The sequence below is a fragment of the Capricornis sumatraensis genome, chromosome 2, assembly GCF_032405125.1.
Source record: "Capricornis sumatraensis isolate serow.1 chromosome 2, serow.2, whole genome shotgun sequence".
Lineage (NCBI taxonomy): Eukaryota > Metazoa > Chordata > Mammalia > Artiodactyla > Bovidae > Capricornis > Capricornis sumatraensis.
In genome coordinates, this window is record NC_091070.1 from 16,635,997 (window position 1) to 16,649,210 (window position 13,214).

Here is a 13,214-nt window from a genome sequence, read left to right on the forward strand (position 1 = left end):
CTACCACTTCGTGACCTTGGCTACCACTCATTCTCATCATCTATTGCTTTTACTATCAAGTGTGAAACTTAAAAGTGGGTACCTCGTTAAACTTGCTGGGGAACTGTATATATTGGGTTACATATCTGATGTTTCTCTGTGAGGTTTCTTTAAATGACCAACCAGAGGCGCCATTATGTTATACCTCTTTTTCTTTGTAACAGGAAAAGCATAAAGCAATATATGCTGTTTTTTAAAATATATATGATTTTGTTTTCAGCCTGGTGTCCAGCAGCTTCACAGCTAAAGCCTTAAAGACGGGCATGTCAAATTGGTCTGATCTGTTGGCCCAGCCACTCGGTAGAAGCTGCAGAGGAAATGGAGCAAGAGTGAGTGGCCATCTGTAGTTAGTAAATATGGTTCTGTGGTCTGCACAGTCCCCTTTGCCCGGGTCAGCTTCGTTGACTTTTCTCCAGTATCTTAAACTAACAATTTGAATAATGCTCTCAGGACAGTAATCTTAACTAGTATTTCAGATCTGTTGTGCTCACCTGATTCTACCTGAACTGATATTTCCCCCATCAGACACTGTCTTATCACTTCTCCTGTTTGACAAGTCTGAAAGTGAAGTCGCTCAGTCGTGTCCAACTCTTTGCGACCCCATGGACTGTAGTCTACCAGGCTCCTCCATCCATGGGATTTTCCAGGCAAGAATACTGGAGTGGGGTGCCATTTCTTTCTCCATTGACAACTCTAGGACTCACTCATTTTATGATTTAATTTTAAATTCCCCAAACCTATTTTTTCAGTGCCTAATTATGAAAGTTACTTGCAGTAGGCACGATTCTGCTGAGAAAATTTTAGATCTGGCATTTTTTCCTTCAAAGTTTACTTTCCAGAAGAGAAGTTTACTGTGATATAATCAGTACAGACATGTGACACTGAAATGTCCCAGCTTGCTTGGAGGGTACATTTTGCTGCGTCATTTTAAAAGTCATCAAACCAAACTGATTTGAAAGCAGAGTGCTAGCAACAGCTGAAATTAAAGTTGCTTCCTTCCTTTTTTTTTTTTTGACATATGAAATCCATTAGAAAAGAACAACTACAGAGACATAGTGTGCTTTCTCCCACCCCTACCCTGTAAAGTAGATAAAGATGAGGTTCCCTTTATGACACAGTACCACATGGGGAGGGTTTAGGACATACTGGCGCCCCAACCTTACATGCTTGGATTGACTTTCTGCCAGGATCATGTACCAGGGAGGTCATTTGCCTTACAGCAGAAGTGTATTTTTTATGAGAGATACCGTGCATGATCCTGTGACACCAGTGAGCCAGCTTCTTACAAGAACGAGAAGAGTTAACCGGAACCACAGACATACGTGCAGAGGCAGCGGCAAGAAGGCACAACAAATGCAGGCCCTTAACTAGCACAAACCATAATCAGGCTTGCGAGAAGAGAGCTTTAATGCAGCCTGCTCACTGCTCTTAAGTTTCTTCACCCATCAGTTCTCAGAGCAATTATATCAGGCACATCACCCGGAGGCGGTGATTTAGTGGGAAGCTGAGGCATCCTTTTGCATCTTGCTGCTTAGCAATGGGTCTTTCTTTCTTCACTGATCTCAGCTCTGCAGGCAGATCTGGGATATGTAAAAGTGTTAGTTCTTTCTGCTCTGCATCAAATGACTCTGTCCCTACTTACTGCTCAAGAGAAGCAGAAGCCTTCTGGACCATCAGGGAGGCTTCCACTGTTGTCTGCTCAACTGTAGTGCTTTTTTGGAGGCGGAGGACGGTTCTTGATGGTCTTACACTTGGGGATGTGCCGCTCTGCCACCTTGGGAGCAAAGTGGCGGCTACAGTGAGGGCATTGAATATAGTCTGGATTTTCTACAGGCAGGATGGGAGGCAGGTCTGAGGGGTTTCCACCTTTGGCAATCACCTGCTGGAACTCTCGAGCCTGACGGAGAGTACGGATGAAGGATTCATGCTTCTGTCTCCAGTTGCTCTTCCGAGGAGGTTCAGCCTGTAAGTTGAAGAAAGACTGATCATTTAACTTGGTGTCTAGGTCATCCCCTTCCTGAGTCTCCGTTAGAATGATAGTAAGGAAGTTAAAAGGGTGTTAATACACAAGGTCAAAGAGAACAGGAAAGGAGCAACAATGATAACTGACTTGCCAGAGTGGAGACACTTAAACCTAAGGGCCTGCAAAGGCGGATATCACTGAGAGGCAAGCCGGTTTTCCCTGAGAGGCTTAATGCTTGGAAATACAGGTAGCGGAAAGGGGAGGCACAGGGCTGGGAACAGGTCGGCTCTGATGGCTCCTCTCCACCTTGCATGTCCGAGTGCCCAGTACTTCCAACACCCTCTCTGGAGAAACTGAACCAGACAGGTTTCAGACTCAGGATATCCAGGCATAATGGAGAACAGGGTTAATCTAGGAGCTGAAATGGGATGAAGGGCAAGTTGTACATGATATATTGTGTCCCCCACCATCCTCCAGAGTACCAGGCACACTGGCACCCTCCTAGGAGACGAGAGTTCTCTGGATGCATCAGGCAGTTGAGAGAAGTTGAAATGATGACTCTGAGCAACCCCACTTAAAAGGCTCACTGTTTGATAACCCTAATACGAAAGCCCTCAGTCAACAAGCCCCACTTAAGCTTAAATATGAATGGACAGACAAGGATCACTAGATATTTAAGTAAAGCTCTGACTTTAAACTTTCCTGACTTCAGACTACACTACAAAGCTACAGTCATCAAGCCAGTATGGTACTGGCAGAAAAACAGAAATTTAGACCAATGGGACAAGATAGAAAGCCCAGATATAAACCCATGCACCTATGGGCACCTTATTTTTGACAAAGGATGCAAGAATATACAATGGAGAAAAGACAGCCTTGTCAGTAAGTGGTGCTGGGAAAACAAGACAGCTACATGTAACAGAATGAAATTAGAATACTTCCTACCACCATACACAAAGATAAACTCAAAACGAATTAAAGATCTAAACGTAGACCAGAAACTAAAACTCAGAGAAAAAATAAGCAGAATACAGTGACATAAATCACAGCAAGATCCTCTATGACCCACCTAGAGTAATGGAAATAAACAAAGGAGATCTAGTTAAAAGCTTTTGCACAGCAAAGGAAGCTATAAACAAGATGAAAAGATAATCCCTCAGAATGGAAAAAAATAGTTATAAATGAAGCAACTGACAAAGGATTAATCTCCAAAATATACAAGCAGCTCAGGCAGCTTAATATTAGAAAAATAAACAACTCAATCAAAAATGGGTAAAGACCTAAACAGACATTTCTCCAAAGATATAAAAAATGGCTAATAAACACATGAAAATTTGCTCAACATTGCTTCTTTTTAGACAAATGCAAATCAAAACTACAATATATCACTTCACACTGGTCAGAATGCTCTATCTCTGCTCTGTGTTCAGTCATATCCAACTCTGCAACCCCATTAACTGTAGCCTGCCAGGCTCCTCTGTCCATGGGATTTTCCAGGAAAGAATACTGAAGTGGATTGCCATTTCCTCCTCCAGGGGATCTTTCCCACCCACAGACTGAATGCATGTCTCCTGCATTGGCAGGCATATTCTTTACCACTGAGCTACCTGGAAAGCCAGAATGGCCATCATCAAAAAAATCTACAAACAATAAATGCTACAGGAGGTTTGCAGAAAAGGGAATCCTCTTATACTGTTGGTGGGAATGTAAATTGATACAGCCACTATGGAGAACAGTATGGAGATTTCTTTGAAAACTAGGAATAAAATTACCATATGACCCAATAATCCCACTACTGGGCATATACCCTGAGAAAACCACAATTTTAAAAGACATGTATCCTAGTGTTCATTGCAGCACTATTTACAATGGCCAGGACATCTAGGCCAAGAAGCAACCTAGATGTCCATCAACAGATGAATGGATAAAGAAATTGTGGTACATATATACAATGGAATATTTCTCTGCCATAAAAAGGAACAAATTTTGACTCAGTTATAGTGAGGTAGATGAACCCAGAGCCTGTTACACAGAATGAAGTAACTCAGAAAAACAAATATTGCGTATTAACACATATATATGGAATCTAGAAAAATAGTACTGATGAACCTATCTGTAGGACAGCAGCAGAGACACAGACACAGTGAACAGACTTGTGGGCACAGCAGGGGTAGGAGAGGGTGGGACAAATGAGAGCGCAGCACTGACCCATCTGTAGACAGAGAGCCAGTGGGAGCTGCTGTAGGGTGCCGTGAGCTCAGCCAGGCGCTCCCTGACAACCTGGCACGGGTGGGGTGAGCCGGGGGGCGCAGGCACAGTGCAAGAGGCAGGCCATGGCTGACTCACGCCTGTGCGTGGCAGGAACCACAACACTGCAAAGCAGTTATCCTCCAAGTAAAGTTTATTTAAAAATCATAATATCAACAAGTATTAGAAGAGATTTTGTCTATGAAATGAGAATATATATATATTATGAAAAAGTAATGAGAAAACCAGAAGTAACTATTATAAATTAATGCTGTGGTAGCTAAAAAACAGAACTGTTGTAAATAATGTCAGAAAAATTACTCAGAATGGGAAAAAAGAATTAAGATGGAAAGCAGAAAACATCAGAAAATTAGAAAGCCAATCCAGAAAATCCAACACCAACCAATAGGAGTTCCAAAAAACAGGACAAGGTGGAAATTATTAAATAAGACACTAAAGATTCCTAGAAATAAAGGTCCTTACCCTTGAGACTGAAATGGCCTATGCACTACCCAACACAATCACTGTAGAATTTCAGATTAAAGAGAGAATCCTATAAGCTTTAATAAACAGAAAAAATATATAGATTTCATATAATGGAGAAGGAAACAAAACAGCACCAGATTTCTCAACAGTAACACTAGATGCTGAAAGCTAGTGGGAAACTATCATAAAAGTTCTAACAAAATAATTTTCCATCTAGAATTCTCTATCTGGCCAATTCATCAGTCAAAAATAAGACTGTAAGATAGATATTTTCATTCATCCCATGACAAAAAAAATGCCCCCATTCACCTTTTTTAATAAGCTTCTCCAAAGCAAGGAGTCAAGCAAGAAAAAGGAAGACTCAAGATGCTAGGAACAGAAGAGAAGCAAAGAAAAGGTCCCAGACAACAGGTCTGCACCAGGCCTCGAGGAGAGCCAGTCTGAACTGGAGCAGGAAGAAAACAATGGGAGGGAGGTTTCAGAATAAAAAAGTCAAACAGATAGACTATGAGTAGTGTTTTGGCAGTTACAAAAACATTAACAGGTGTCTGACCTGGGAGGATCATTTAGGGAGGGAAAAACATTTGAGATCGGTATGTAGGAAACCAAGCAAATTAAAACATGAGTCAATTATTAACTCTGGGTACATGTGGGCAGGGGCAGATTCTGTTCCCTGAGCAGTGAACAAAATTTATGTGATTATTATAACATAAATAGCTGACTACTGGTTTAACCCAAAATTGGGATTTCACGACAATGGAAGGACAGAAGTGGGAGGAGAGGGGATATGAACCCACAGTGTCCATAAGTGGAGGTGAACAGATCTTGTGCCAAACTGATAAATCAAGAAAATAAGTATATTATTTAGAAATATATATACCAGAAGAGTCATCTATCAGAACTGCCTGTGGGGGATAGCTGAAAGGCAAGAGAGGGATGAGGCAGAAGACTCTTGATCTGCACTACAGGTCACTTAGTAATACATGATTTTTTAAATTTATTCAACCATTTGATGAAAATAAAATTAATATTAAAAACAAGGGGAAAAAAGGCAAGTAGCTATTGGTGATGAATATAGGAAGAGATGTTATCAAAGGGAAAGGAAGGATCCATCAAGTGAGTCTTACTGAAAGAGACAAGGTAAGAGAATCAGTGTTAGAGATGGTATAAGTTCCTCAACCATATGATACTTACACTTTAACTCTTCATTGTATTGAAGTTCATTCAATTAACACTTATGAATCACAAAGCACAAAGATGTAGCCTCTTACACTCAAATGCACGATGTACAGTAGAGAGACCAGAAGTATGAGTCTATCGGAAATTATGTGAATATTAAAGGAGAGAAGAAAAATCACCCATTCTTCTGAGTACACAGAAGGAATGACAGACACAAACCATTCAGCTTGCAAAGGCACAAAGCTTTGGAGTAAGACTCAGGACAGTCCGAGGAGGGGAGTGCATCTCAATCCAGATACTTCCTGCCTTTCTATCCTCAACGCAACATGTTTCCTCAAACAAGTTTCCACAAAGCCAGGGCATCTGATCTCAGAAATCCAGTTGTTTTGCTTCATTGCTATGGTATTTGGGAATTTAAGAAATACAAGATTCTTTTTGGCTCTGGCCAGAAATGAACCACTGTAGTGGGACAGAGAACTCCCCGGTGGATTATTGGGTTGACCAGAAAGAAAACAGGAAAGAACAGGAACCTGTGATCATATCATTATCTGCAAGAGCAAAATGTTGACTTCTCATTGGCAACAGGATTTCAGGGAGATCATTGATAAACATAGAAACCACTTTCTTGTAGTCATTTCCCATACTAAAAGAAATAACTCTAACTGCAAAAAACATCTCTTAACAGCCATCACATAAATGTGAGTTTTTAAAGGCCCCACAAATACACACATAAACTATAAAGTGCTAATGGACAAGAAATGCTAGCACAGCAGTGGGGAGGGTTGGAAGGAAATGAAAATAAAATAATGCTTTCATAGTTTAGAGACAGGGCTTTGAGATCATGTGGTCTAGGCTTTCCCACATTTTGGTTATTTGCATACCACTTTCACCTTATCCTCCTTACTATTTTTCTTTAAAGCCAATATTCCTAGAAATCAAGGGCTTATTATGGTTTACTTTCCTAATACACATTAAAATTACTAAAAAGTGTTTGTCAGCATGCCATACTTTGAGAAACACTTATTTACAATCCCGCTGGTATAACCTTGACAAGGTATAACCAGACAATCTTCTCCCGATCTGACTGTCCAAATGTGCTTATGAAGTTCTCCCAAACATATGGAAGTGTCTTGAAGTCACTTTTTACAACCTAGTTTTTCTGCAGCTAGGAATGTTCACCAAAAATAAAGTCCTCTATCCCCCCAAAAAAATCACTCCTAGGCATATATCTGAAGAAAACCATAATTCAAAAAGATACACACACCCCGATGTTCACAGCAGTACTACTTAGAATAGCCAAGACATGGAAGCAACCTAAATGTCCAGCAACAGAGGGGTGGATAAAGATGCGGTCCATATACACAATGGAATATTGCTCAGCCATAAAAAAAGAATAAAATAATGCCATCTGTAGCAATATGGATGGACCTAGAGACTGTCATACTGAACGAAGAGAAAGTCACACATCATATGATACCACTTATATGTGGAAAAAAATTTTTTTTAATGGTACAAATGTGCTTGTTTGCAGAACAGAAATAAGAGTCACAGATGTAGGGAACAAACTTGTGGTTGCCAAGGAGGAGTTGGGGGGGGGTATAAATTGGAAGATTGAGATTGAGATATACAGACTACTATATATAAAATAGATAACTAATAAGGACCTGCTGTATAGCACAGGGAACTCAATACTCTGCAATGACCTATATGGGGAAAGAATCTAAAAAAGAGTTATATATGTATAGATATAGAGATATCTATACCTATATATGACTGATTCACTTTGCTGTACACTTGAAACTAACACAACATTGTAAATCAACTATACTCCAATAAAAATTATTAAAAAAATAAAGTCCTCCACCTTTAAGTTGTTTACGCTCTAAAAGGGGAGAAAAAGAATTCCAAACTTAATCGTGTGTTTCATCTATTTACTAAGAAGGTATATCAAAATTAGCCAAACTGGAAAAATTAGATAAGAGTTCCAGGAGTGGTAACAAGTCCTAATTTGGGGTGATGGTAGAATATATTATAAAGAATGAGGAATTTTGTCAGGGTAGTGAAATGCTTCATATTTTTTTTTCATTCTCTTAAATTTTCTACAGTAAGTGTTTATTACTTATACAATCAAAATGACATATTTCTAAAGTCTAGATTTTGGAGTCATTCTGACCCAGATTTATATGCTGCCATTTAAAGCTGTTTGTGATCTTAAGCAGCTTAACCTGAGACTTGATTATTGAACTGATAAGATAATGAAATCTTCACAGGGCTGTAGTGAGGAACATATGAAAACCTCCCATCACTGTGACTGGCACACAGTAGTAATCAATAAATCAAATGTGAATTCGTTCTCCCTGTAAGACACATGAAATCTTTCTAAAGAAAACGGATGAGGACATAACAGGCTCTTAAAAGTGATCCCCACTCAATGGCAAATCCATAAGGCCCTTGTTACCTTGACTGAAGCTGGACCCTTCCAGTTCAAGTACTGCTCTAGTTCTGTGCCCTTGGCCCGGGCCCTGGAGGAGTCAAACACTTTCCTCTTGGAACCCTGCATCCTGCGGCAGATGCTGGAGTGTCTCTCCAGCCTGAGCAAGAGAAACTTTCGGCCGCAGTGGCTGCACTCGCCCAGTTCTGGCTCTTCAGTGGAACAGCTGGAGCCTGAGGAGTCTGGTGCCCTGGATGAACTAGAATTGCGGGTGTATCTCTGCAAAGCGCTGAGCGATGCTTCTGTAGCTTGAGAAAACTTCTCCTTCAATGGCCTTGAGACTCGGTCTCGGATTTTGTTATTGCTTGCCACCAGTCTTTCCCTTTTGAGCTTCTGAATTCTATAATTAGAGAACTGGAATGGACTAGAATTCTCTCGAGATTGTCCCCAAGTTTCATCTTCTCCTGTGTCTCTGTTGAAGACCTCCTCAGACCTGAGTGCTGGAGAGAAGATAGGTTTGTATGTGGTGATGCTATTATCTTTTACTCTCCTCTGGGAGAGCACCATTCTCTGAAGCTCTCTTTTTTCATTTTCCTCAGCCTGTTCTTTTCCCTTCTGGATCCTTCTGAGTTCCTCCTCCGTCTTCTTCAGCTTTTCCCTCAGAAGAGTCTCTTTTCTGCGGATTTCCTCCCCTAAGCTCTCCCCTGCAGCTTCTAGTCTTTGGATTTGCATCCACTCCGTCCTGTTGGCATTTGCCATGACCCTTTCCTCCTGAGTGGCAGCAACTGGACCAACCATCGATGAATTCACCCAGTTCCTCGAACCAAAGCTACTGTACGAATACTTTCTTGGCTCAGGGATTCTTGGAGAGGCGTTCCGGTCTCCATCAGTGCCAGCCTCACCTGTACTATGGGACTTCCGATGAAACACAGGTTTCAGAGGGTATGCTCGGTCAACCCCCACTCGCTTCTTTGTCAAGGGGATGAATTCTTGGTCATTTGTTTTGGGATACCGGGACTGAGGGTCTGATGTGTAAAACAAACCCTTGGCTTGGCCCTGGGGATTGCTCCTTGAATCGTGCTGGCTCATTCCAGCACAGTGGGGATACGAACAGCTCTGGGCTTTTGTGCAGGTGTTCCACTTGGGGTGAGTGTAGAGATTATCCAGCATCAGTTCTTGGTTACTCAAAAGCTTCTGCTGGAAATTGTTCCTCGGGTGCCCTGTAGAGGACCGCTGGGAAGAGTCACCTTTTCCATAGGGGTCTTGCTTAGCTGAATGGAGCTCTGGAGCATCCCTTTTATTATGTGGGAGCATAACGCCCATAGGCAGAGGCAACGCCAACTGGAGACCAGCCATTCAGAGCCTGGACTGAAGCCTAGGGGAGATTTAAACCAGACACATGTGAGGAGTTTGTCTGAGGTTTACCTCCACTGTTAAAGTATAACTGTTTCTACATCTGCCTACCCACAATTCCCCTTAGACTTTTTAGGGACGCTGGTGCTGGGTCCACCAGAGCTTTCATTCAATAAGCATTTGGTGAATGCTTACTGTGTTCTGTGGGTGCTTATTAGGTTCTGAGGATAGAAAAAGGAGTGTGATACAGGTGTTCCTGCCACCTACCTTTCCTTTATATCACTACCAGCCTCTGCCATACACAGTGACGCTTCCTCATACACAATAATACACTCCACAGCAGATGGAAAGAGCTATTGGATTGAAAGTCAGTTTTTAGGCCTGTGACACAGGACAAGCAGCTTCCCCTCGCTGGGGATTCGCCCAGAGTTACAGGACTGGAATTTAGGGGCCGTTGGACTGTGAGTCCAGCCCCATCATTTTATAGGCGAGAAAACTGCAGCCCATTGGTAAGTGACCGGCACAAAAACTCTCGGGGCTTCCCTCCTGTTGGAACCGTGCTTGATCCTAAAGAGCACAGAGCCGGCTCAGGGCATGCAGCAGGTGCCTGGCTGCCAAACCCTCACGCAAGGACCACACGATCCGGCCACCGCGGGTTTAGATCGGAACGCGGAAGTTGCGTTCTGTCCTAGAGGGTCACCCGGGACGTCCCCGACTTGTGACTCCGCTTCGGAGACAAGGCCTCAGCTCTTCAGTCCGTCGGGCCTTGGGAGATCGATGCGCTGACCCCATGCCTTCCCGCCCTTCCGCGTACCTGAGGCTCTTTTGGAGGCGGCTCCCGCTTAGGGGAAGCCGCAGGACTCAGGCTTCCTCACCACACGCCCTCCAGCAGCCGCCGGCCGCGCAGGCGCTCTCAGAGGGCAGCTGTTATTCCCGTTGCCTGGAGACGGGGGCACGTGCGCGCGCCCACCCCCGCCCCGCCGCGAATTCCGCGGGGCGTGCGCAAGCGCAGTCCGCGCACCCGGGGCCGCCGGGGCCGCGGGCGCGGTCCAGCAGGGTCACTAGACTCGGTGTCCCGCCAACTCTGCAGCTCAGTCCAGCCCTGCCCTTGGGGAACGTGGGTAGGGGGTGGGAGAGGCTCTTCTGGGGCTCCATCAAAGAGCTTGTACTTTTCTCAGAGCGATGCTCTCCGATCCTGGGGTGTGCCCTTCTCTGGCAAAAAAAGGAGCGCCTAGATGCGCCCTCAGGTCATTCTGCCGCAAGATTCCGGTGTCGGCCCTCCTCTTAGCGGGAGTGGGCATGCTGATCGCCTTTCTCGGCACGCTCGGCTGCTTGGTACCGGCCCCAGGTACGGCTGTCGACTCTGTCCATGCTTTTCCTCGCACATAGTTTGGAGCTTGCGTCAGATTTTAGCAACTCCGCTAGCTTTTGCTACGCAGTCTCTTCCCGGGGAGGTTTTTGTAGCCAATCTCATTATTTTGATATAATGTTTTCCTTTCATGTGGTAACTCTGGCCCTGTCTTCTTAGGGCCCAAGAATGACTCAGACAAGTGTAATGATAATGAAGTTAACCACCAGATCCAAAATACTCAGTATAACCTGGTTTCAACCCTAAAGATATCCCATAACTTGTTAACATCAGAAGAGAGTTTATTTGTCTTCATACTTCAGTTCATTTGTGCAAGCTGTTTGAAATAGGCAGCTTACTCTTTTTCCCTTGTAACTACTTAAAAAGATTCATGCCCATGGAAAATAATACAGACAGCAGTGGTCGGTGTTACTACTTCAACATGTCATATTGCAGCTTTTACATGTTATAAAGAAATTCCTTGGCGGTGCTCCAAAGCAGTCTTTTGATGCCCTGTTTTCCCTTCTACTTGTCTCTCAACTGCCCTCTCTGTGTATGCATTTCCAGAGGTTTGTCACTCTTTTCAAGGTCCCAATTATCTCAGCATGGGGCTTGCCTGTCATCAACTCCCAAAGCTCCCCTCTAGCCTAGCAGAATTTCCCAGGGTGCCTCCTTCCATCTTGACTCCTTTCCATCTTGTTTCTGAGGAAAAAAAATCTTTGTCTTTCCTTGAGTTCTCTTGACTTAGTCCCTTTCAGTACCTTCCAGGAATTGACTCACCATACCCATCCATCTTGCTAACTTCAAGTTGTATCCATCCACACACTCTGGTTTTAAAATATGCTTAGCTTTTCCTTACAAAAAAAAAAAAAAAAACAACTTCCTTTCCCTTGACCTCACCTCTCACCTTAGGGTCCCAGTCCTTTCTCCTCTTCTCCGCAAGATTTCTTAATAGAAAGCTTTACATTAGCTGGCCTCACTTCTTTGACTCTCCCTCATTGTCCGGTCCATTGTGGTCTGGTTTCCCCGTCTCTGCTTTGAACTGGCCAGTCTACCAGTGACCTTCCAATGACCCTAAAGACAAAAGCTGCTATTTCTTCAACCTACTCTTTGACAATATTGATTTTTTCTCTCTGTTGGAACTCTCTTCTCACTTGCTTCTCTGTGCCTTCTTGGTTTCTTTTTTCATGTCCTTGTTCCATCTTCTTTCATATTCTTGCATTTATGTCTTTTCCTCACTTGCCTCCCAAATGTAGTTGTTCTCCAAAGCCCGCTTATTTCTCATATAAATGCAGTTTCAGACATTCTCTTCCTTAATGATTTCAACCAAATGCTGGAATTTCAGTTCTCACCTATGTTTCAGTGGCATCTAGCTTAGTTCTCCCCCTTAGTAACAGACTCAAGTTTCCAAGTGCCCACGTAGCACATGCACGTGAATGTTCCTCAGGTATCTCAAAGTCAGTAAGACAGAAAACACAGTTGTGATTACCTCCCTATTTCCCAAGCCACTTCTCCAGTGTTCCCTCTCATGCTGAAACCTCAGTCTTCTTCCACTCCCCCCTGTTTGTCACCCCTTCTAACGGGTCAGCAGGCTCTGTTGAATTTATTCTCCAGTGTCTCATATATGTCCCTTCCTTTTCATTTCTCCTACCCTAGGTGAGTTTCTTCTTCACTTCTCACTGGGACGGCACCACTCTCCTAACTGCTATACATCTGCTTCTTTTGGCTGTTCTGAGTCTTCATTGTGGTGTGTAGGAGCTTCTCTAGTTATTATGTGTGTTTTAGTTTCCTGACTGGGGATTGAATGTGCATTGAAAGGTTAACCAGTGGACCCCTGGGAAAGTCCCTATCCTAAATCCTAAATACATCTGAACCTGTCATTCTCCTACCCAATGGCTTCTTCTTTACCTACAGGATAAAGCTGAAACATGCCTTGCCTCCCCAGAGTCAATCCTAGCTGTGTTTTAGGGCTACCTGGAAAGCAGTTTTTCTGGAGGTTAAGGCCTGGGTATCAATCTTGTGTAAACTTTCCCCCAAAGTCCTAATGTACAGCCAGGGTTGATATATACCCAGTAGTATATCAGTAGTATATACTCAGTAATATACACTCAGGGTCCAGCCACATCTGACTACTCATACTCTCTTACCTCAGTGGCCTTCCTCCAACT

At 43.3% G+C, this 13,214-nt stretch overlaps 1 protein-coding gene across 1 annotated transcript; it reads right to left on the bottom strand.

The window, feature by feature from the left end:
• Window positions 1-1,738: 1,738 nt before the first annotated feature.
• On the bottom strand, window positions 1,739-10,564 carry ZC2HC1C (zinc finger C2HC-type containing 1C). The gene is made up of 3 exons (XM_068966637.1): window positions 10,513-10,564; window positions 8,373-9,720; window positions 1,739-2,002 (listed from the first exon to the last, which is right to left on the bottom strand). The coding sequence occupies exons 2-3, from the start codon at window positions 9,699-9,701 to the stop codon at window positions 1,739-1,741; spliced, it is 1,593 nt and encodes a 530-aa protein (XP_068822738.1). The 5' UTR covers window positions 9,702-9,720; window positions 10,513-10,564.
• Between the last annotated feature and the right edge of the window lie 2,650 nt (window positions 10,565-13,214).